Source organism: Tympanuchus pallidicinctus, unplaced genomic scaffold (genome assembly GCF_026119805.1).
Source record: "Tympanuchus pallidicinctus isolate F22 unplaced genomic scaffold, pur_lepc_1.0 scaffold7, whole genome shotgun sequence".
Classification (NCBI taxonomy): domain Eukaryota; kingdom Metazoa; phylum Chordata; class Aves; order Galliformes; family Phasianidae; genus Tympanuchus; species Tympanuchus pallidicinctus.
In genome coordinates this window covers 9,110,947-9,134,205 of record NW_026294791.1, presented here as the reverse complement: position 1 = coordinate 9,134,205, position 23,259 = coordinate 9,110,947, and the positions used below count along the sequence as shown (strand labels likewise).

Genomic DNA, 23,259 nt, shown 5'->3' with positions numbered 1-23,259 from the left:
AGGGACACAGTGCCCTGTGATATAGGCTTCTCCTTCTGGACACCCCAAAAAACACCTCGTGAGCATCCACTGCAATGGATGGAGAAAAGCTGTGTGAACTCTGCTGGATGCGGCACCAAGGTTTGATGTTTTTGCCCCAGATATCATCCCTGAGTGCCACTTCTCCCAGGACTCCCAGGCCTGGGCACCCATTGAGCACAACAGTGGGGCAGCTGAGCCCCATGTTGTGCTGGGGATCCCTCTGCATCCGTGCCCCAAGTCGGAACAGCTCTGCCTGGAACCCAAGTGGAGTTTTCTCCCTGCACGGTGCCCAGCCCTGCTGGTACGCCCCGGCTGCCCCATCAATGCGCCTTTGTCTGCCCCGACTGCAGATCTATTTAGGGAAAGTGGAGACGGCCTTTGTGTATCTATCTGCTGCTGAAGGTATTTATAGCTCACTGCAGGCTCGTGCTGCCAAGCACGCCGGCAGCTGCACTCTGCTCCTTGGGCTCTGGCTGTCCTTTCCTTCCATCCACCGCTTTCCTACGCAGACCCGAGAGCTGCAGAGCAGCTCAAGGGTGGGCTTCCCCGCTTGCCTCCCCTTTACTCGGCCCCAATGCCTCTCCCAGCCCAGCTGCCCGCCTGCCTGTTTCCCTAGCAATGGGCCGTGACGCTGCGGCCTCCTCCCCAGGCCGGCCTCCTCCCCGCCTTCCTCCTCCGCCGTCCTCCCCATGGCCCGCTCCTGCTCGGCCCGGCTGCATGGCGAGGCGGCCGCGTTCACCGCTGCCCTCCGCTCCCTGGTCAACAACCCCCAGTTCAGGTGAGGGGGAAGGCTGCCTGCCGCCATCTTCCCCTCCAGCATTCCCCTGGGAAGCTCCTGGCGGCCTATGGGATGTGCATGACTTCCGCACGGCTCTTGGGCCGTTCCCCCCTCCTCTATCTGCTCCTGCTCCATCTTGGCTTCAGCCGCGCTTCCTCTCGCTATCTCTGCTGACACCTCATGGCCATGGAGCAGGGGGCAGCCCCACGGGGCCCTGGCCGTGCTCCTGCCAGGACCAGTGCTGGGTGGTCAACGTGTGTGGTCCGCTTTGCCCGTCTCATGCCGAAGCCTGGCAGAAGCATTGGTGTTATCACAAGAAATCCTGTGTTGGCCACCCGGAAGAGAAATCCCAGTGAAAACCCCACAAACTCCAGTGCCAGGGAAGTTGCTGTGGGGGACTGGCCATCCTCAGGTCGCATCCTATACCATGCATCCTCCAGCTTTTGTACTGTGAATTTTGCACTCTGCATCTACCGGCGTTCCTTCTGCATCCTGCAACCCAAAATCTGCACCCTGTGCTTCCTGACCTAGACCCTGACCCTGTGCATCCTGCACCTAGATCTTGCACTCTGTGGCTTGTAATCTCCATCCCACAGCTCACAGCCTACACCCCACATTCCATTTCCTCCTCCTTCCCCTGTAGACTGCAACCACGGAGAAGTTTTATTCAGTCCACTTTGCTGTTGGATTTATGGAGGACTCATATGGTGCTGCTCAGATCTCCAGACCTGGGATGGGCCAGGTGTCCTCACCTGCAGTGGGTCACCATGAGGGACAGGTTTGCTGCCCTACTGGGACTGGAGAAGAGCACAACAGGGGGTGAGGAGATAACAGGACTGTAGCCAGCACAACTGCACAAAGACCGTGGGGCTGGGGGAACCAGGGAGGCAGTGCAACCCTATGCCCTACAATCAACCCACCACCTTGTGCCCTGTCCCAGCCCTCGGGTTGGTGTCCTCCCTGTCCTTCATGATTCCCTTTCCCCAACAGTGATGTGACGTTCGTGGTGGGCCGGGAGAAGCAGCAGGTGTTTGCACATCGCTGTGTGCTGGCGTGCCGCTGCCAGGCGTTCCGGGGGATGCTGACAAGCAACGAGGATCCCCTCAGCAGTGTCCCAGCCCAGGGACCCTTCATCCTGGGCAATGTGCAGCCAGAAGTCTTCCTAGCCGTCATTGAGTTCCTCTACACTAACAGCGTCACCCTCAACAGCCATACTGTGAGTGGGGATGGGGGAATGCACGGGGAAATTAATGGGTGGAAGGGAGCTTTGTTGCTCCAAGGGATGTTTGACCATCTGTGCAGTGAGTATGTGGAGCCTCAGCACAGCACTGTGAGGTGTCAAGTGTACCGTGTTCCCCAGGTGGCTTGGGACAACCATGAGTGTGGGACGGGGATATCAGAGAGGGGGAGCTCTGCTTTTGTTCTATCTTGCAGCAGCTCCTCTCCCATACGTTCATAGCCCAGAACTTTCATAGAGAAAGGGGGATGCATCCCTGTGCTCCCTGAGCTGCTATGACCAGTATGTATGTGTATATATATATATATATGTATATATATATATATATTTTACACGTACATATGTGTTGGTATATCAGGAAAACATTCTGCAACAGAGGGCAATGGGCATAGAACAGGCTCCCCATGGCAGTGGTCAAAGCCCTATGCTGCCAGAGTTCAAGGGGCATCTGGACAGTGCTCTTAGACATAGAATTTGAGTGGTCTGCTGTGGAGCCAGGAATTGGCTTCTGATCCTTGAGGGTCCTTTCCAGCTTGGGATATTCTATGATTTTGTGCTATAGGTGCTAGAGGTGCTGACCTCATCGGTGGAGTACGGCCTGCAGGACCTTTGCAAGGTATGACCCTGCTTAGACTTGGGGTAGTGAGTCCTCTATGCTGCTATGCTGAGGAGCACGCCAGTACAGCCAGAGCTGGGAAAACCCCATGGCAGGACAGAGGATCACGTATCTCCCACCCCATGAAGGGCAATAGGAAAGCCCCAGTGTCTTCGGGTGCCTTCTGGCTGTGTCAGGAGGATGCTGTTGGGAAAGTCCCACTCTGGGGAGCACTGGGAACCCTTTGGGGCTGCTGCGGGCTGGGAGGCCTTGGGGAGGCAGCAGAAAGCAAAGTGGAGCGGTGGGAGCTGATGGGCTCCATTAGGGATGCAGTCAGGCAGATGGACGGGAAGTGGGACAAGGGGAGGGAGCTCTTTGGGCAGCTGGGACACGTCACCAGAGCCATTCCTGGATTACGGCTGGGCCTATCGCGTGACCTGCACCTCACACCCGGACTTCCCCTCCCTCAGCAGTGCAGTGGGGAAGGAGTTTGTTGAGGATGTGAGAGCTGCCAGAGCAGCCCCATGTCTCACAAGGACGTGCTCGGCAAGACCCCAGCCATGGCACCAGGTGGACAGAAGTATGAGGTGTAGAGCTGGGGGTTTGCAATCATCCAGCAAGGGCATCCCCAGAGCAATTCCTTCATCAGTAGATGCGTGTGAAGGTGGGGATCAAGTGACAGCTGGGGAAGCCCCTGGCTCTGTCCCCAGCTGCAGGGTGACTCAGGGCCCTTCTGCTCCAGCAAATGGCTCCTCCCCACAGATCACATCACTTTGGGTTTTCCAGGGCCCTCTGTCCCCACATGGCTTGTGTCCCCATGTGGGAGGCATGTGGGGTGGGCAGGAAGGAATCCATCTGGCTGTGTCCCAGCTGCATTCGGACTGCAGCCACAGATGCTCCTCTCCAAGCAGGGAGAGCTGGGGTCACCCAGTATTCACAGCTGGGGACAGTGTCCTCATGGCAGTACTGGATCACGTCTGGAGTTGGGTCACCTTCCTCAGGATACACAGTTGGCCTGGGTTTGATCATTGCAGGCTCTCACCATAGCTGAATCTCTGCTCACTTGCTCTGCCACAAAACTTCTCCCCTCAACCCATCCAGTACGTTACAGAACCCCACGGGGCTCCTCCACCCCTATCCAATGTCCTGTGTCCAGGGGGCTGAGGGGATGCTGAACATCACGGGGATGGCGGTGGGGTCCCCTGCTCTGGCCACCCACTCTCTCCCGTTCACCTTGCAGCTCTGTGTGGAGTTCATTAAGGACACGCTGAGTGTGGAGCAGGTCTGCGAGGCCCTGCAGGTAAGTGGCACCTGGCTCTGATGTGGCCAGCAGGGATGGTGCTCGGGTCCCCCATGTGGGCAATGGGCCACCTGCAAGGCGAGGATCAGCCTGGGGTGCTGGGGAAAAAACAGTGACAACTTCCCAAGGAGCGTCACAGAGAGTAAAAATAACTCTGCTATTTTGGAGTCTGAGTTGGCTGATGGGGTAGGATTTTCCTCCCCTCCCACTCAGCAACTGTCCTGTCCCCTGAGGACATCACACTGGTGTGGGCCACCACAGCCCCAAGACTGTGCTCCTCTCCACAGGGCCAGATAGAATTCCCCAGGATGGATTTTGGGGTTGTTTCCCAAAACTATGCTGAGATTTGGGCCACTCAGGAGTAGTTGGGAGGCCCCATGACTGCTTGGTGGGACTGCTGCCTCATGCTCCTAGGGCAAGGATGGGAGATGATTTATATACCCCATGCACCCAGGACTGATCCTACAGCCATGACCAAAGTGATGCCCCTGGGTGAGATGCTGGCCCTGGTGCAGAAGCTCCCATCCCACGTGGTACCTGGCCACCATGGTGTAAACAGAGCTAAATTGGGCTCAGAGGAAAGAATCAGAAAACCCCAGAACAAAACAAACCTGAAGTAAACATCTCGCTCTGCCCTACTGGCTTGCATTAGCTCCAGTCCCAGTCAAGGCTGTGGGGGAGGTGACACTGTAAGATCCCTTGTATCCCACATGCACAGGCTGTCTCTGCCTGGGGATGAGGGCATGTTACGATGACCTGAGAAGGGTACAATAATGGGCAGAGTCAGCCTAGGGGTAAGTTTTACTCTGGGAGAGGATAAAAGCCCCCCCAGATTCCTTTTGCAGCAGGGAATGGTGACAACAGGGCAGGCTGCGTGGTGGAGCATGGGGTGCACCTCAAAGGGCCGCGTGCCAACCTTGTGTCTAGGTGAGAAAAGATGACTGTGGGCAACCTCATGTCCACCCAGAGCCTGGTGATGTCCCTGAGTGGCTGTGAGAGCTTGGATGTTTCTGCTTGTAACTGGGGCTGACTGGAGCCACCAAACCCTTTGCCACGGGCTGGCTAAGAGCGGGTGCCTTGCCCCACGTGCTGGCATCGTGCATGGGGCTGCTCTTCTTACCTGAGTCTGAGAGCACTTCAGGGCTGGTAGCATGGGGAGGATTCTCAAGAGGGGTTTTGGGAGGGGTCCCTGCTGCCCTGGGGACCCTCACGGGTGTCCCTCATGTTCCACAGGCTGCAGTGACCTACGGGCAGGCAGATCTCCAGAAGCACTGCCTGGCGTTCATTGAGAGCTACACCATGGTATGGCTGCAGGGGGAAACAGGGAGCAAACAGGGACTCGGTGTGGGGCAAGGGAATGGGGTCAGGAGAATGGTAGGACTGGAGCTGGGGAGGAAATGGTTTTTTTGGGAGAAGGTGCTTGAAGCCAGGCTGGGGATGGGCCGGGGGGGGGGTGCTGGGGTGCCAGACAGGGTTGGTGTGAGGGCTGTAGGTGGGTGTTGGTTCAAGCAGTGCACTCGCAGGCAGTGGTGCAGACACGGGGCTTCCACGAGCTCTCCGACACGGTGCTGGCACGGGTGCTGCGCAGCGACCACCTGGCTGCAGATGAGCTGGACCTGGTGCAGGCTGTGCGGGAGTGGGCGCATGTCAGTTCGGTGAGTGCGGCACGGCGGGGTGGTGCTCTCCCAAACCCCCTCAGTGTCTGCTCCATCTATCCATCCCTAATGTCCCACAGGCAGTCCTGGGGCGCCCGGTACCTGAGGTGGCCGCTCTGCCTGTGCAGGAGCTGCGCCTGCCCTTGCTGGCACCCAGCGAGCTGGCAACGCTGGAAAGCCAAAATCAACGTGACCTGCTCATCCCAGTGAGTTGTGGGGTGCCCCGTTGCTTCCTGGGGATGTCATGGGGCTGGTTTGGGGTACCCACACTGTTGTCCCCGTCTGGGCAGGTCGATAGCATCGCAGCAGCCTGGCGGTCCCATGCACTGCGGTGTGGAAGCGGGGTGCCCCCCCACCTCTGTCGGCCCCGGCACGGCACGCGACCCCGCAACCACCACCGCCACCTGGACCCACACAGCAAGTAGGGCCTCTGCCTCCCTCCTGCCCCCTGGAGCACTGCTGCTCCAGGGGGTAGTAGGTGCTGAGCACTCCTGGAGCAGCAATAAAGCGCTTTTCCCCCACTTGACAGATTAGGGGCAGGATAGGAGGATCATGCCCGTGCGGGGCTCCGGGGCATCCGAAGGATGGGATGGGGGCACAGGATGAGCCCCCATTCAACCTTATCCCATCCAGGTCCCATCCTTCTCCGAGGCGGTGCTGCCCTCCGCTGGCAGCAGGACTGTGCTACAGGAGCGCACCAGGGCCCCCGCGTGGCAGAGACGAAGAAGGGCCTCAGCGTGGCATGAGGCAGCTCCCAGACTCAAGCCCAGCACTGCCTGGGCTGCAAAATCCCCATCACCACCCCCATCCTCTTTGCACAGCCCATTGCACGCACAGCTGTGTATATCTCATCCACCCCCGGAGTTGTGCCCCCCAGGAGACAGGGTCAGACACAGCGGATAATTTATATATAATATATATATTTACTCTTTAAAAATAAACCTTCAGTCCCCACTACCGCCTGTACAAACTACAAAAATAAACCTTTGCTCTCTTTGATATAAATAACTTAGATGGCGTGGTTGGGGGGGGAAGAGGGGGGGCTGCCCACCGTGCCCACGCCTGGCACGGGGACGAGGACCCCAGGGCCACCCCAGCACAGCAGCAGTGTCAGGGGGCCAGGGCAGTGGGCACAGCAACACCGCTGGAGTTAAAGTGCTGGGTAACGGCGTGGATGGTGCCCGGGATGGGGAGGGGAGTTGGCAGGGGGAGATGGCCCCATTGCATGGACACGGGGCAAGAAAGTTGCTTTCCCAGCTGGATGAGCCCAGTGGCAGTGTGAGTGCCCTACACAGGGCAGAGCTGTGACTGTGGGACATCGCAGGGGCTTGGCACAGCGAGGAGCACCCCAAGGACCCCTTCTCCCTCCCCCAAATCCTGCCTGTGTGCTGGCAGCAATAGGCTCCCCAGCACATCCCCCAGCTCTGTCCCTCCTGTGCTCACTGGTAGGGAAACTGAGGCACAGAGAGGATGGGGGAACATGGGGCAGCCCCTCACTACCCCACCCCAAGCAGCCTGACAAGGCCCTTGGCTGAGAAATAAATCTTTTAAAATAAGCTTAAAAATATATATCTCTCTATAGATAGTTTCCCTTTGCAAATAAATAAAGGTGGGGGATGCCTACCCTGGGCCTTGCCCACGGCTCTGGGGTACCTGCCTTATCAGGCAGGGGGGCACCAGGGAAAGGCAGCCCAGCAGGTGGCCGGGGGGGTCCCAGGAGGAGGTGATGGGGAGCAGGCAGTGGCCCCATGAAGGGAGGTGGCAGAGCAGAGGGCTGGGCCCTGCGCCCCCGTGCCAGCAGCTCCAGAAACAGAGGGGGAGTTAGTGCTTCCGTTTCTGGGGGGCACAGGCACAGGGCGACCCCAAGGCACACAGGGAGACACGGCCCTGTTGGCACAGCACGGCCTGCACATAGCTTGCATAGGAACGCCAGCCTGCCCTGTCAAGCCTGGGTGTGGGGCCGATCCTCTTCGGCTGAGACCAGAGCATCGCCGCTAGGGCGATTAGCAGCACAACACGGGCGAGCCCGCTCTGCACCTTCTGTTCCATGCTGGGAGTTGCCAGCCTGGGTTCCATCCATGGAGCTGGTGACCTGTGGGGAGACAGCGGGAGTTCAGAGTTCAGAACCCAAACTGTATCCCTATGCCATGCAACAGCACCTGCACCCAGTAGCGCTTCTGCAGCATTACGCCACTGTTTGGGCAGCTGGCAAGAACAAGGAGGGGGATGTGGGCATCGTGCCCCCAGCTCACCTAGCGCCGGGTGCCTGCCCCGTGGCGTCCCAGGCTTTGCATCTCAAAGGAGTCAGGCATGGTGCTGGGCTCCTCCACACTGTCCGTTTCAGTGCCAAAGCTGGGGTAGGAGCCAGGCAGCGTGGGGTGCAGGGCCACCGTCACCGAAGCAGTGGCTGTGACTGTGGTGTAGCTGCCGGCGGGGCCCTGCAGGTGGGTGCTGTAGGCTGGCAGGGAGGCCCGAGGGGCTGGCCAGGCACTGGAGGAGCAGGGCTGACCCGGCCGAGGCAGTGCTGTGGGGTGTGGGTAGTCTCTAGCCAGTGTGGGGCACGGCTCCCCGAAAGGCAGTGAAGCTGCAGGCTGGGGGACGGGCTGCTCCTTCTTCCCCTGGACCTCCGGGCTGTCCTTGTAGGGCTTCAGCACCTAAGGAGGAGCACAGTGGGGGTGGCTGAGCATCCCTCTGGCACCACCCTGCCAACCCCCACGTCTCCGCCCCTCGGCTCCATCCAACCACCACACAGACACATGGAGACACTCACAGTGATGCGGGGAAAGCTGGGGTCCTTGCCAGCCTCCAGCAGAATGTGTGCCGGGGCAGGGGGCACAATGAAGGGTCCCTGGGGGCTGCCTGGCCCCACACCGTCGCCATAGCACTCTGTGTCTGAGGTATCAGTGAAGGCAGCGGGCCAGGCGGGGGCACGGCGGATGTACAGACCCCCAGGGCCTAGGCACGGGGGCACCGGCTCTGTAGGGGGCAGGCGGGGGCCATTATCCACAGGAGATGCCTAAGGAGAGAGGAGATAGTGTAAGGGGTGTCAGAGACACACAGAGATGGGGTCAAGCAGGGATGGGACAACTGGATATGGGGCAAAGAAGGAATAGAGTAAAAAGCAAGAGTGAGGCTTAGGTGAGGGGAAGGCTGAGGTAGGTGTGTGTGGGATGACATCAGGACTGGGCTAGGCAGGGATAGATGTAGGGCGAAGGTAGGGCACAGAGCAATGGGGTATTAGGACAGGTGGGCATGGGATGGGAGTCATACCTCGGAGGGTGGCCCGATGACTGATAGCAGGACAGGCAGCAGCACCAGCCCATTGAGCAGCCCCAGGAGCGTCAGGATGGTGAGCACCGCAAAGAAGTACCTGCAGGTAGGTGGGCGGAGGGCTGAGTGGGCTCACTGCCCCCCCCAGCCCCACTGTGACCCAGCACTGCCGGATGGGGTCCCCAGCCCTCACCTCATGATGAAGTCAAACTCAGAGCTGGCCAACATGAGGACGCCCAGGAGGGTAGAGACGGCACCGTCCATCACAGGGGCAAAGGTGTGCTCCAAGGCGGCAGCTGAGCGCACGTTTCTGCTCCCAACTGCCGTAAGGAAGCCCTGCGGAAGGTGGGAGGATTATGGAGGGCTCATCCTGATGGGGTGAGGGGGACACTGGGTCCAGGGGTGGAATCGGGGTGCCCCATGGACAGGCAGGGGTCTACCATTGCTCACCAGAGCCACATGGACAGTGAACTCCACACCGATGCCAACTGAAGCGATGAGGATGACCACAGGGATGGCACTCAGCTTGATGCCCATCAGCCCCATAATGCCGAACAGTTCCACCGCCATCATGGCCAGGATGGAGACCTGGGAGCAGAGGGGTCAGCGAGGGGGTGCTCCAGTGCACGCCATGCCCAACCCAAACCATAATAGGATGATCGTGTCCTCAACCTATTGTCCCTTTCTGCTCAATTTGGGGTGTCTCTTTTCCCATCTATTGGGTGATGCTCTCCACCCCCTTCACAAGGAATATCCTTACAAATCAGGGTAGATGTGGCACTGAGTGGCGTGTTGAGTAGGCATGGTGGGGATGGGTTGATGGTTGTACTAGATGATCTTAGTGGTCTTTTCCAACCTCAATGATTCTATGATTTTATTCCCGATTCCCGCTACAGGTGTCCTCCACCCACCGCCACCTCCACATGGGCATCCATCCCCAAGAAGCAGGTACTGGGGGCACACACTCACGATGATACCGGCCGTCCAGGGGTTGAGCAGCAGCAGGGCGCAGACGAGAAAGGTGCAGGCCAGCAGGATGCTGATGGCCAACAGGAACCAGTGGCGCAGGCCGATGTATTGCTCCCAGAAGAGGAAGGGGTAGCCGCTGGGGTAGCTCAGCACGCCATGGCGCTGGGCCGCCTCCTGGCAGATGGCCCGCACGCTCTCAATTGCCTCGACGAAGTCGGCTGTGCGACGCAGCCCGCTCAGGTAGAAGGGGAACTGGGCGAACTCCAGTGGCTGGGCTGCTGGGACTGAGGAGGAGAGCATAGGGTAGCACGGAGGAAATCAACTTCACGTGAATGCAGTCAAGATACGTGCCTGGGCACATTCGAGTAGCTGGGCATTGCCCAGGCAGGTGGTGGGGGTCACTGTCCCTGCAGGTGTTCAAGAACCATAGAGATGTGGCACTGAGGGACATGGTCAGTGGGCAATATTGGTGGTAGGTGGACAGTTGGACTGAACGACCTTTGAGGTCTTTTCCAACCTTAATGATTCCACTCTACGATTCTATGAGTATCACAAGGCTAGGGACAAGGAGTTGGGGGTACAGAGTGATGCCTGGGGTGTAGGGCAAAGAGAGTGCAGAGCAAGAAGATGCAGGATACATCTCCATCACGGGATGCCCATGCGATGAGGGATGCTGGGGGTTTCTCAAGGGGCAGGGAGCAGCGTCCCCATGCCAGGGGATGCTTGGGGCCACAGGGACCTCGCTAGGCGCTCACTCACTTCGCAGGTTCTCGCCCGTAGTGTCGTACTTGTCATGGATCCACTCAGGCGGCGGTGGGTAGAAGTTGGCCTGCGAGGCAGCGAAGCCCAGGGGGTCATTGCTGGCCCACACCGTCAGGCAGATGTAGAAGGTGTCTGGGGGGATGATGCCATTCTCATCCACCAACCGCCGTGTGGTCAACTATGGGGGTGGCAGGGATGGTGGTCAGAAGAGTGGTGGGCACAGCTCAGGATACAGCCCCTCTGCTCCATCCCCAGCCCCACTGCTCCATCCCCAGCTCTATCCCCAAGCACCTGGTTGAAGTTGAATGGCTCCTTCTTGTTGCCAGTCTGGATGAGGAGCTTGTAGGCCAGTGCCCCGTCCTCAGAGCCATTGCGATAGCTATCATGGGTGATGCGGCCGGCTTGCCAGTCCCTGTCAAAGGTGGCCTGGAGCCCTAGGGACAAAGCATGGGGTGAGCATCCCTGGGGGCACCGTGGGGACAGCATGGGATCCTCCCACCCACTGGGGCTCCAGAGGATGCAATGCATTTGGGAAGGTATTTCTTGGCATAAAGGTTGGGGTGGAAGCTCTGGGGATGCCCCTTACCTCGCAGCCAGTCCTGGAAGTAGTGGAGCCACATCTTGGGCAGGTCATGGTTGCCCTCACGCACCACGTACTTGACAGTGCTGAAGGCTTGGTGCAGGCTGAGAAGGGCAGCCTGGGCACCCGGGTAGTGGAAGCCACCCTTGGTGACGATGAACATATTGTAGAAGGAGAAATACTTGAACTGGGCTGAGATGAAGGCGTGAGCCTTGGTATCCCGTGGCACAATGTCTGTCAGGTAGAGTCCGTCATGCACCATGGTGGTGCCGTAGAGGCTCAGTCCCAACAGTGCCAAGAAGAGGACCACCACCACCACCTGTAGGGACAACAGGTCAACCAACGTCTCACTCTACCATGCTGCATCACAAAACCTCACACCCCCACCCAACTTCACCTTGGTCTGGGTCCGCAGCAGGAGCGGGGCATACTTCTCACGGGCAAAGTCGGAGAGGCTCCAGCGGCACAAGGGCAGCGGCACACACTCGCGCCCGCCCTTAGCCTCGTCCAGCTGGGCCAGCAGGTCCCGCGTGGAGCTGGAGGGGGTGAAGACCTGCGAGCCCAATGGGTCGGCAGGCGGCAGCAGCACGGCGGGCGAGGTGCACACCTGGGAGGTGGGTGGCAGGACGGTGACGATGTGGTGGCCCGAGGGGTCGCACTGGGTGAAGGCCTGCACGGTGGTGGTGATCTGAGTGCTGGTGGCCACGCCGGGGTGGCCGTAGGGGGACGGGTGGGAGGCATGGTTGTCGTTGGCATCGGCCAACTCCTGGGGTTGGATCTGGATGACCCGTGAGGAGCAAGGGCTGTGGGAAGAGGAAGGAGGAGGTGGTGAGGAAATGAGCAGGGCTGCCCATGGGGCTGTTTTGGGTGGGACATGAGGATCCATCCCTGGCAGATATCTGCTACCTGTAGAAGCAGCAGAGGATGTCGAGGCGGCGCTTCTCCCGCCGATACAGGTCCAGGCTCAGTATGGCAGGGAAGATGAACAGCACCATGGCGAAGTTGAACACCACCACCACTGCTGCCTGCGGGCAGAGGGACATGTCAGAACCAGGCTCTTCCCACCCCACAGCATGGGTCACCAGTCCCCAGTGGGTGCAGAGCATACCTGGAGTGAGAAGGCACGCAGGGCGGGAATGGGCACCAGGGCAGCCATGAAGAAGGCAATCATGTTGCTGATGGAGGTGAGAGCCACGCTGGTCCCCGTGCGCCGCAGGCACTCTCCTGTCCGCTCCTGCAGGACACAGAGGGACACAGTGACAAGGGACCGTGGGGAACAGTGGGGCATCCCAGGGCTGGGCTGAGTGCTCACCTTGAAGGGGATGTGCTGACTGGTCTCAGTGAAGGCATGAGCCAGGAGGAACATGTCATCCACACCAATGCCGAGGGCCAGGAAGGGCAGCACCTGCCAGAGAGCAGCCAGTGTCAGCATGGGGACACAGCCACCACTTGGGACAAGGGGACCCACAGCTCTTCCCCCAGCATCTACCTGCGTGGTGGCTGCATTGAAGGAGATACCGAGCAGTGAGCAGAGCCCTAAGCCAGAGGCCACAGAGAGGGCCACCAGCAGGACCCCGGCCAGGCCCACGGCACCCTGTGACTTGGAGCAGTCCCAGCGCAGCATGGTGACACAGGCATAGGCCAGCTGGAGGAGCACAGCAATTAACAAGGAGGCAGTGGGCAGGGAGGGATGGAGCAGGAGATGGACAGAGGGGAGTATACACACCATGAGGAGGTATCCCCCAGCCACCCGGATGGCACTGACGTCAGAGAAGGACTTCATGATGTCGTTGAGTGTGGTGGTGGAGAAGGCATGGATGTTCTGTGTGGCGTTGGGTGGGATGGAGTCCTGCGCCAGCTGCAGGGCATACATCCCATTAGACAGAGCCATGACACGTCACCCCATAACAGGACACAGAGGGCGAGCATTGCCTGGGGACCCGTTGGACCACAAGCATGGTGCTGGCACCCATGGCCATGTGAGACTCAGGCAGCTGCCCCTGGTGCCCACCTCCACGAATTTCCTCTGCCAGGCCTCCAGGATAGCACCTGCCTTCTCCTCACTCCAGCTGATGTCATGGATCTCATAGTCATCCTTGAAGTGCTCAAACAGCTGCCGAGGGCTCATGAGAAGGAACATTGTCTGCAGGGCCTCGGCACTGGGGAGACACACACACATCCTGCTGGGATCAGAGCTGCAGCACCCTGTGTCCTGGGTCCTCCCAGAGTTCCACAGAATTTGTCCCTCTTATCCCCAGCCTTGTTCCAAAGCACTGTTCCCCTTGTCAAAGTGTTCCCTAGGGTGCTAGATGAGAACACCACCACTACAGGACCCCACGCTGTGCCCAGTGATCCTGCACTGCAGCCTTTACCTTAGCAGCTTGCCCTGGGAGTCTTTGGTTGTGCCACCCAAAATCAGCTCCTCCTGCCAGCGCATGAACTTCCTGGAGAAGCCGTGGCAGCCCCCAGAGAGCTCCGCCGGGATGTCGGGGCTCTGCCGGAGGAGGGAAGGCAGTGTCAGACGTGGGCAGAGAATGGTGAGCCCTCCTGGTTGCACCCCAATCCCAATGGGCTGTCACCCACCTGCTGGCTCTGCTTGTTGGGGGCGCTGGAGGGGCACTGGGGGTCCTGGGGGTCCAGGCAGGGTCGCTCCATATAAGCCTGCCCCACTTCAGCCTTATCCAGCAGCTCCTTGAAACCTTCTAGGGATGTGAACTGCCCCAGCTCCTCCATCAGCTGCAGAGGGTCCAAGTTGCTCCACTGGATATCAGGACGGCCCCTGCGGAGAAAGCGGCACGGGGCGACGCTGAAACCCCCCACCCCAGACCTCACTGCATGGGGTCAGCACCCCGACATCCCTGACGGCAGGGCTGGGGGGGAAGCATCGGTCCTTGATGCATCCCGCAGCGTCCCTGAGCTCCGGCGCAGCGGGCCGTGCCCTGAGTCAAGCAGCGTGCCTGATCCTGTTAGGCTGGGACAAAGGGGGGCAGGCGGCCCCGCGCGCCCCGCTCCCTGCAAGCAGTCAGCGCGATTACTGCCTGCGGATAACATCTTGATAGAGCGAGTGGGGAGGGGATGTCGGCCCATTCTACTCTCGGGTTTTGGGGTCTGCTATAGGGTCGGGGTACGGAGCGAGGATGGGAGTTCAGGAAATGGGGCTTTTCTGCTGCCTATGTAGGATGCTCCGCTCCAGACTCCGCTCCAGGCTCCCAGCCCCAGTAGTTCTTTGAGAGAGGACAGACTAAAGCCAACTAACCCAATCCAGAGCTGCAAAATGGGAAAGAGAAAGCCCAGAGCAAGTGCGGGCTCTGGGGAGAAGTGCAGCCCAATGATTCATGAAGGCTGGCTGGGCCGGAGCCGGGTGCTCCAGATTCCCACATACCAACTGGAGCCGCTGCCACTTCCAAAGAGAGCCCCTTTTATCTGCTCTGCTTGCTTCACTGAGCCAGGGCAAATCCTTTTGTCTTTCCACAGATTGCCACGCTTTGTTCTCCCAGCTCCCTCCCTGCTCACCCCTCAGAGCCTTAAAAAGGGGACAGAGTCCCGGGGCTGCCCCATGGGTACCGCTGCGGGGAGGTGCCCTGCTGCCACCCCTTGTCCAGATCCAGATCCTCAAGAATCCCTGATTTGTCCCCAAGCGTAGGGACGATGCCAGTCCCAGCGCAGACAGTGCCACTGGTGCCACGCTCGCTGCCGGCCAGGCTGGGATGCACAATCCCAGGGTCTAAGGGGGGGCCAAACAGTCCGCCCCCTCGCCCCCCCCCCAGTGCTGGCTGGGCACGCCAAGGCCCCTTCCCCCTCCTCCGATCCCTGAATAAGGCCACTATTTCATCTGGTTGGCAACGGGCAGCTTTCAGAGCGGCATTAGCATGAGAAAGCGCGGGGCTGCGTTTGCTGACAATGCACAAGGCTGCCCGGGCTCTCCCGGACAAACACGGCTGTAAACAGAAGGAATGCAGGGGGCCTCCCCAGGCCCCACCAAAAAGCACCCAGGGCGGGGAGACGAGCATGGAGCGAGCAGCCCCATGCACCTGCACCTCGCTGTCCCTATGTCCCCATTCCAGGGCTGGGGGTGACAGGGATGTGCCACCAGGGCCCCCACTAGTGTCCCCCATACACTCACGGGAGGTAGGCTGAGCCTCCCTGCAGCTTGGCCCCTTCCCAGAAGCAGTCCAGCGGTGTCAGGATCACACAGGGGAACAGCTTCTCGATCATCTGCAGGAGGAAGAGTGGCAGTGGTTGGAGGGATGCACTGTGCCACCACCCTGTGCACGTGCCTGTGCCACCACCTCCCATCCCGGCCCCAATCGCCCTACATGCAGCTGGAGAGCTGCACACTCCCAGCAGGTGGGTTTTTACCATTTGCTGCTCCATTCTCAGTGGGCAGATGGCCAGGGATGGGAGTCCCATGGCACCAGTGCCCCCACTGACCCACTCAGCGCCACGCTCAGGACTCACCCTCTCAATCATTCCATTTTCAATGATGGGGACTCCTGACTTGTAGCAGATCTTGTTCAAATCCCACGATCTGCAACAGGAGGAGAATCTGAGGACGGGTTCTGTGCCACGGGAGAGTGAGAGGGGGACGCAGGGCACAGCAGGAGTCTCTGACACCCCATCTGGAGCAGGACTCACTTTCCGTACAGCGAGACTTGCACTTTGCTGGCAGCCAAGGCCGCCTCGAGGTGGAGCTGCAGGGCCTCCTGCGTCAGGATGTTCTCTCCTTCGCGTTTCGGGGTCTGGATCAGCATCTGGGATGTGTAGACAGACTCCTCACCCAGCTTCTCCTTCGTGTAGCGGAGCTCCTGGCTGACACGGCTGCCCGCTGTGGGATGGGAGGAGACCGTGACACTGGGGCCACCAACACTCTGTCTCAGCACAGCACCCACCTAGAGACACCTAGGGATGTGAATAGTCCCCAAGTGCAACCAAACCCGGGGGACGTCTTGCCATGGGGGTCTCTCAGCTGCTGACCTCCATGCGCTCACACCCCAAAAGCACGCATTCATCCCGTCTGTCCCGCCAGCTTTGCCTTTCCTGGAAAATCCCCGTGGGCAGCAGGAAGGCGACATTACACATCCCCTCCACTCCCACCTGGAGCAGAAGAATGACCAACAGAGCTGCTCTGGGAGCACCTGCGGACAGAGGGACAGAAGGGCACCAGGGGCCCTTTTGGCACCTTCAAGGCACAGGAAGCCATCCTTAAATGCTATACAAGAGTTTCGGCAACCCACTTTCCCAGCAGAACACTCCGACTTTTTTTCCAGCCATACACTGCAGACCCCATAGCACTCAGCTCCCAACTCACGGGGTACCTGAGATGAAGCCCCCAGCCTGGTGCCACCCTCTGAGGACACCACACATCCCGGTGCAGGGATGCAGTTCTCATCCATGCTGGGACCAGGACACTCCCTGGGCATGAAGCCGGAGCCCGGCAGGCCTGGACCCCCGCCAGCACTGAGGAGGCCAGAGCAAGACCACAAATAAGCAGCAGAATCTTCCCCTTTTAATGACTTATTATATGGGTTGACTTTTTTTTGTTGTTGTTTGTTATATTTTCCTTCTTTTTTGGGCGGGGGGTGCCTTTATTGTTCCTGGCCTGGCTGAGGAGCAGCTGGTGTCCATCAGATGCCATTTGCGATGGAGGTTGTGCCAGGACTGGGGGAGCAATGGGAGGAGGGGGTAAGGGGGGGCATGGCTGTGGCCTTTGTGTGCGTGTGACAGAGGGGACGTCGGCGCCCAGGGCTGGGGACATGGGGAGGGAGGGTGCCGCGGGGGGAAGCATCCCTTCCCAGCAGGGTGGGAGGTCGGGGCGGGGGGGGGAAGAGGGGGGTGCACCGCTGCTCTGATCTCAGTTGTGCCACCCACATGGATGGGCGGATGGTGCTGGAAGGGGGGCATGGGGTCCCACAGCCCAGGAGGGGGAAAACAGAGGACGCCCCCTCCTCCCTTCCACTAAATAAATAAATAAATAAATAAAATTGAAAAAAAAATCGAGAGAAAATAAAAAGCCGTCCCTTGTAATTAGTGTTAATTTGGAACAGGGCACTGCGAGCCGTCAGCAAGCTTCAAAGGCAGTGAGGAAGCCTCAAATTCCAACACCCTAATTAAGCAAAGAGCAACATGAAAAGACACGGCAGCGTGCGCCGGGCTGCCAGGGACACTTCAAACGGGCACACGGCCGTCCCCAGGCTGGGAACAGAGCAGGACGCCCCGCGCCGAGCACAGGGGGCCAGAACGCCATGACAGCAACAATGAGCGCGCGGCTACGGGGACCTGGATGTAAATTTTGGAGGTTTTTGTTGTTGTTGTTGTTTTAAAAACTCCAATTAACAAAGGGAGCCCTCAGCTCGTTCATGCAAGGGGCCCTCTGGTTCCAATCAGACACCCAGCACTGCGATGAGCATCCCACCCTCCTCCCCCAGAGGGATGGATGTCTCCTGGGGCGCGCTGCATCCCCCGCACGATGGACGGGGCTTTGGGTACCACGGGATGGGGATGGAGACTGGGGGTGATGGCACACATGGGGGGGACACGGTAGCCAAGTGGGCGCCTAGAGGGGTCCCAGCACTGCGGGAGGCCTTGCGCATGGGCCGTGCTGTGGGAGCCCTCCCATAATTATGGCATCCACTGCTAGATTATAGGGCAGGGCAGGAGCCTCCCTGCCTCCTCCCTGGCCACCCTGCCTGAGCCACCCACCCTTCCAAGCTCCCCACAGCCCGGCAGTGGTTCACCCACAGCTGGAGGCACCAGTTTGTGCCCCAGGGAGTGACCAGACAGAGAACAGGAACCCAAAGAACTACCGTGGGCGGTGTCTTCCCCCAAACCATGGTGAGCCACAGATCCAAGCACCCTCCTTAGACATCAGTTGGAAGGTCTGGGGACAGCAGACCCCATGCCAAGGCCCCAGACAGGCACATCAGCATAGGAACACAGTCCCACACTGAAGTGCCACAGCCAGAGGGCAGAAAAGTGAGGAAGACGATGGAAAGCACTGCAGAAAGGCAGCAACCCCTCAAAAGATGCAATGCTACAGAGTCCATGCTGTACCCCCAAGGGTGGGTAGGCACTTGGGCACCAGCAGTTTTGGCACCACCATGCTGCAGGTGGGCACTGTCAGAAGCTGTCACTGCTCAGGTGAGCAGGGTAGCAGGCAGTGAGCACATCCTCACTCAGCTCCCAGAAGAGAAGCCCAGGGCTGTGTGGCACAGGGTCTGGCACAGCTCTGCCCCAGCCATACCACCAGCAAAGGGCTCCCTTAGAGGGCAGAGATAGAGAGCAGCATCCGGATGAGGAATATCACACCGAGACCCTCCTCCAAGAACAGCCACCCCCCAGCAGCATCCCCATATCCACACCCCCCTCTGTGCAACCAGAGGCACTCGCAGTGCCATCAGCACAGTATGGACACAAAGCATCACCGCTCCAGATCCATACATGAAACCCCTTCCAAAAAAGAGGGCAAGGGGTACGGGATTCCTCCCCCTCCCTCCCTCCCCCCCCCCCGGAGCATTGCCCCACATAACCCCACGGCCGGGGGTCCTGCAGCACGCAGGGAAGGGACGCGCCATCCCCGTGCCGCCAGGCACGCAGCAGCCAGAGGCCACCTTGGGAGTGTTGTGGGGCGGATTAGCTGGATTAGGGAGCTGTGAAAGGACCCATGCTGCTCTGGAGGAAGTCTCGCTCAGGGCGTGCTGAAAGAGCCATTTTTACCTGTCCCGGCCTCCCGAGGAGCCCCGCGGCCCCGTCCTGTCACAACACGGCCCCGTGCCCCCGCGGGGTGGCAGCCCCACTCCGACCCCATAGGAACGCTCCCGAAGTAAACGCAGCAAGGGAGAGGGTTCTGCTACCAAAACCCAGCACAGGGGATGCAAAAATTGAAAGAAAAAAAAAAAAAAAAAAAAATATCAGGAGCAAAGGGCCGGTGTGAGGCCACGGATGGAGAGCCGGCTTTGTTTATGGCGCAGCCAAATTAATGTCTTTATTACCCCCAAATCCGTTCCCAGCGCGGCCAGGACTGAGGGGACAGCGCGACCCCCGAAAAGGGGGAGCGGGGATTGAGGCGGGGACCATTCAGCGCTCAGACTCCTGTCAGCATTGACATAAATTTCCACTGGTGTTGGCATTTAGGCATTTGCCATTTCCATATGTATGGGGCTGCCTGTACTAATTATGCTAATCACCCCCTCTGTTGGCTGCTGTGAAAAATGGCCACATTAGGCACTCCACTGCTTGCTAATGTCACTTAATGTGTGGTTGAAACATACATTCATCCCGCGCTGAATGGTGAAATTTTTCCACATTGCTGGCTTCATTCAGGCAAGAAATGAATTTTTTGAACTCGGACCACTTTTCCAGGCCCGAGGGAGAGGCAGAGAATAAAACCCTCTTCTGGGTCCCTCGCGCCGCCCCCTCCCCAACGGGGCAGAGTCCCCTCCGAGCGCCGCGGATACGGACGAGTTTAAAGGAAAAGCCCCCAAACCATCCAGGGCAACAGAAATGTGTAAGTGGAGAAGCAAAGCGAAATGAACGCACGCTGATCACCGCAGCCATCTGAGGTCTCCGGGACTTTCTGGTTAATTAGCAAAAGTTTCCAGACCCAAAAAAAAAAAAAAAAAAAAAGCTGAGCGCACCAACAAGAAAGGGGAAGGCAAAGGGAGCTCCCAACAGCGTCCCAAAGGGAAACACACGGAGGCAGCCCCCACTGAACCGAGAACAGCAAGCCCCCGGGAACGGTGCTTGTAGGGCTGGCTCAGAGCGAGTACACAGAGCCCACTGCTGGATTTTAGGACAGCGGGAGCACCGACCCAGCGCCCCAGAGCAGCAGCGTGCAGGTCCGAGTACTTGGGGATGGGGTCCCAAGGCTGCACCCTAACCCCATGCCCAGATGGGGTAGAGGGTCCCAGACCCAGACAAAACGCAGGAGGGACCGCACAGCTGCAATGGGGACCTCTTCTCACCCCACACACTGACACCAGTGCCACCACCCGGGCACAGAGCAGGGATGTGGGCACCTCCTGCCCCCCAAACCCACCCTGCAGCAGCAGGACCACCCACCTCTCTCCATGCCCACCCAGGCACCACACAGCCCCCACCCCACCCCCCCGGGTCCCACAGCAGCGTGGGAAGCGGGGCTGCAGGCACAGCTCTCTCTGCCGTAGGGCACAGAAGGGTGGGGAGGGCCTTTCATCCCCACTCTCAGCTTTTATTGTGGCTTTCCGCTGCCTGGAGCCAACCCCCCCCTCCTTCCGTGGGTGCCATCTCCCTGGGTGCTGGGGGTGGGGGGACAGCATCCTGTGCCAAACCCTATGGTAGAGGTCAGGGAAGGATGAAAGCCACAAGGGAAGGCTAGGGGAAAAAAATAAAATATATGTATATATGTATATGTAATAATCATCTCATCTTTGTGGAAACAGGGAGGGAAATGCCTTTCACCCCTGTTCCACACATCCACTTCCATCCCTCAGCCCTGCAGCACATTTAGGGTATCCCTGACCCCTCTGGGAAAGGAACGGGGTCTGCTCTGGTGCTGTGGGAGCGCGGGGCTGTTCCGGTTAGGAATTAACCCGGCCTTCCTTTGAACCAGCCCTCAGCCCCATAAATCAGGCAGCGCCATTCACCACCCAGCGCTCTGCCTCCCCGGCCCCACAGCGCCCTGGGAGAGCCGGGAACAGCTGCCAGGTGTCTCGAGGTAACCCAACACTCGCTGCGAGACAGGGATTCAAAGCCTGCGAGCGGCTAATTGCTTCGGAGGAACCTAATTGAACATTTCCACAGCAGAGTCCAATTTATGGGGTGACACACGGCCTTTTCCCATCTCCCAAGTTGGGATGTGGAGCATGCAGCAACCCTGCAGGCACCACCAGCGTCTCCCAGCTCACAGGGCTGAGGCAGCCCTAAGGCAGGATAAGGGACACAACGGCCAGGGTTGCACCCAGGCTGCAAAATTCCCCTATGGGGGGCACAGCCTCCCCCAGCCCCAAAGGGCTGCCCTGTCCATCTCTGTGGGGACAGTGATGTTGTGTCCCCACAGGTCACAGCTCCATCCACATCCTCCCGCAACAGGAACAGTCTCAGCTGGGCCTCGCCTGGGTGCATCACTGTGCTGCAATCCACCACCTGTCCATAGCAGGCAGGTGAGAAGGTACCAGCAGCTCCCAAAGGGCACTGATCCTCAGCTACCTTACTCCTGAGCTGGGGCACCAGCAACGGGATCAGGACTCCCCCCACACACACACGCCCTTCTGCCCCTTCAGCGCTGCACAGAACGGGAAGACCGCGTCCCTGCAGACGCCTCTGCGCAGAACCCAGCTCCCAGCATCCCACACCTCCGGCCGCTTTGGGGTCACTCCTCTCCGCCAGCCCCACGCTGCCCACAGCGATCCAGCAGCACAGCAACAAACGCATCCACCCCGCATAACTACCGGGGAAGAGGCTGCAGTAAAATCCCAGCAGCAGTCCAAAAAAAAAAAAAAAAAAAAAAAAAAAGAAAGAAACAAACAAACAAACAAACCCCACGCAAACAAAACTCAGGACGCAACGACGCAGTGTGCCTTCCTGCACCTGTGACACGCAGCCCACCTGTGGCACACAGCCCACGGCCTCGGGACAGGGACGGCTGCGGACACACGGAGCGGCGACGGATGGCGAGCTGACACGCGGAGCTGCTGGGAGCTCCCACGCACCGAACCGCTCCGAGCCCGCACCGACGGCACCGGGACGCGCTCCACCGCAAGGAACGAACGCAGCGCCGCCGCCGCCACCCCGGCTCGTTCCCAATCTCAACACGCTCCGAGTTCCGCTCCCCCACGACAGCGGCGAGCCCTCCCCCGGCTGCAGCCTCAAAGAAGCACGAAGACCCCCGCGGCCTCAGTGGGAACGGCGGGAGCGCTCCGGGCACCGCAGCACCGCGCAGCGAAGGGGGGATGGATGGATGGTGCGGTGCGGGAGGAGCGCCACGCGGGTGCGGGGAGCAGGTGGGGGCTGTGCGGGAGAGCCGAGCGCCGAGGAAGGGGAAAAAAAAAAAAAAAAAAGGAAAAAAAAAAAAAAAAAGGGGGTGGGAGAGCAAAGTTGCTTCTATTGTTGAACCGAATCCAAGAGGAGCCGAGGACCACACAGGGAGCGGGGCGTGGGGGAGGAGGCAGCTCCGCGCTAAGATGGCTGACACCCTCCGCTCGGCAACATCTGCCCCGGCGCTGCGCCCGCGGGGCCCCCCCGGTGGGACGGGAGCGGGCCGGGCGCCGCGGGGGGCACAAAGGGATGGGAGCGGGGATGTGTTCCGGGCTGAGCCTCCCGCAGCGCTCCGCACCGCGTACCCGACGGCGGGACGTGGAGATGCTCCGCGAGAAAGAGGGGAAAACAGCGAAAGAAAAAATAAAACCAACCAACCGAGAAAGCAAACAGACAAACACGCGTGGGAGCGCGCTCAGCTCCCGGCACACGTGCGCGGATCCCACGCGGGCTCAGCCCCACACTACGCCCCGCAAGGCAGCTTACCTTCCACCCAGAGGTGCTCGATGTCCGTCTCGACGGAGGCCACCCGCAGCCCCACGGCCAGCGCCCCGAACAGCAGCAGCCCCACGAACAGCACCTTCCCGCAGTGCCGCTGGATCCGGCAGCCCAGCGCGAAGAGCAGCGCCTGGAAGCGGGCCCGCAGCCACAGCGGGGCCCCGCGGCCCTGCGGGGAGCGGCGGCGCTCAGCGGGGGGACCCGCACGGCGCGGTGCGGGGCGGAGCGGGCGATGCTCGCCGCTTACCTCGGGCAGCGCTTTGCGGAGGGCGGCGGCGGCGGCTCGCGGAGGAGCGGAGCGGGGGGGCTCGGCCGGCATGGCGGGGCGGCTGTGCGGGGCGCGCAGCCCCGTTATGTGGGGCCGAGCGAGGCGGCGTCGGCCCCCATGGGCGCGGAGGGCGCGGGTGTGCGGCGGAGCGGCGGTGCCGGTGCGGAGGGCTCTGGGCCGGCGGCCGCCCGCCGCGCCTCTAAAGGGGAGGGCGGGGGCGGGGGGCGCCGGGGCCGCGCCGCCGCCGCCGCTCCCATTGGCCGCCGCCGCCGCGGCAGCGCCCATCGCCGCTGCTAAGCAACGGCAGCGCCCGCCG

The 23,259-nt window shown here is 60.1% G+C and overlaps 2 protein-coding genes across 5 annotated transcripts; one reads left to right on the top strand and one right to left on the bottom strand.

Annotated features, from left to right (window-relative positions):
- The first annotated feature begins 20 nt into the window (after positions 1-20).
- BTBD19 (BTB domain containing 19) lies at positions 21-6,586 on the top strand. Of its 3 annotated transcripts, none has more exons than XM_052666320.1 (9): positions 21-120; positions 1,790-2,015; positions 2,599-2,652; positions 3,872-3,931; positions 5,165-5,233; positions 5,455-5,586; positions 5,667-5,792; positions 5,877-6,007; positions 6,116-6,586. In XM_052666320.1, exons 2-9 carry the CDS (start codon positions 1,878-1,880, stop codon positions 6,129-6,131), a joined length of 726 nt encoding a protein of 241 aa, XP_052522280.1. In that variant the 5' UTR covers positions 21-120; positions 1,790-1,877; the 3' UTR covers positions 6,132-6,586. The 3 variants fall into 3 exon arrangements, with proteins under 3 accessions (XP_052522280.1, XP_052522281.1, XP_052522279.1); XM_052666321.1 differs by lacking the exon at positions 21-120 and adding an exon at positions 130-423; XM_052666319.1 differs by lacking the exon at positions 21-120 and adding an exon at positions 661-799.
- On the bottom strand, positions 6,502-23,228 carry PTCH2 (patched 2). 2 transcript variants are annotated; one of them, XM_052666313.1, is made up of 24 exons: positions 22,923-23,097; positions 22,664-22,844; positions 15,803-15,992; positions 15,626-15,695; positions 15,291-15,382; positions 13,751-13,946; positions 13,540-13,661; positions 13,179-13,326; positions 12,894-13,025; positions 12,657-12,812; positions 12,480-12,572; positions 12,276-12,401; positions 12,074-12,192; positions 11,565-11,970; positions 11,174-11,486; positions 10,879-11,021; positions 10,585-10,765; positions 9,826-10,109; positions 9,307-9,444; positions 9,050-9,192; positions 8,857-8,956; positions 8,357-8,602; positions 7,839-8,240; positions 6,503-7,678 (listed from the first exon to the last, which is right to left on the bottom strand). In XM_052666313.1, exons 1-23 carry the CDS (start codon positions 22,992-22,994, stop codon positions 7,839-7,841), a joined length of 4,053 nt encoding a protein of 1,350 aa, XP_052522273.1. In that variant the 5' UTR covers positions 22,995-23,097; the 3' UTR covers positions 6,503-7,678. The 2 variants fall into 2 exon arrangements, with proteins under 2 accessions (XP_052522272.1, XP_052522273.1); XM_052666312.1 differs by having other exon boundaries at positions 6,502-7,678; positions 22,664-23,228.
- Between the last annotated feature and the right edge of the window lie 31 nt (positions 23,229-23,259).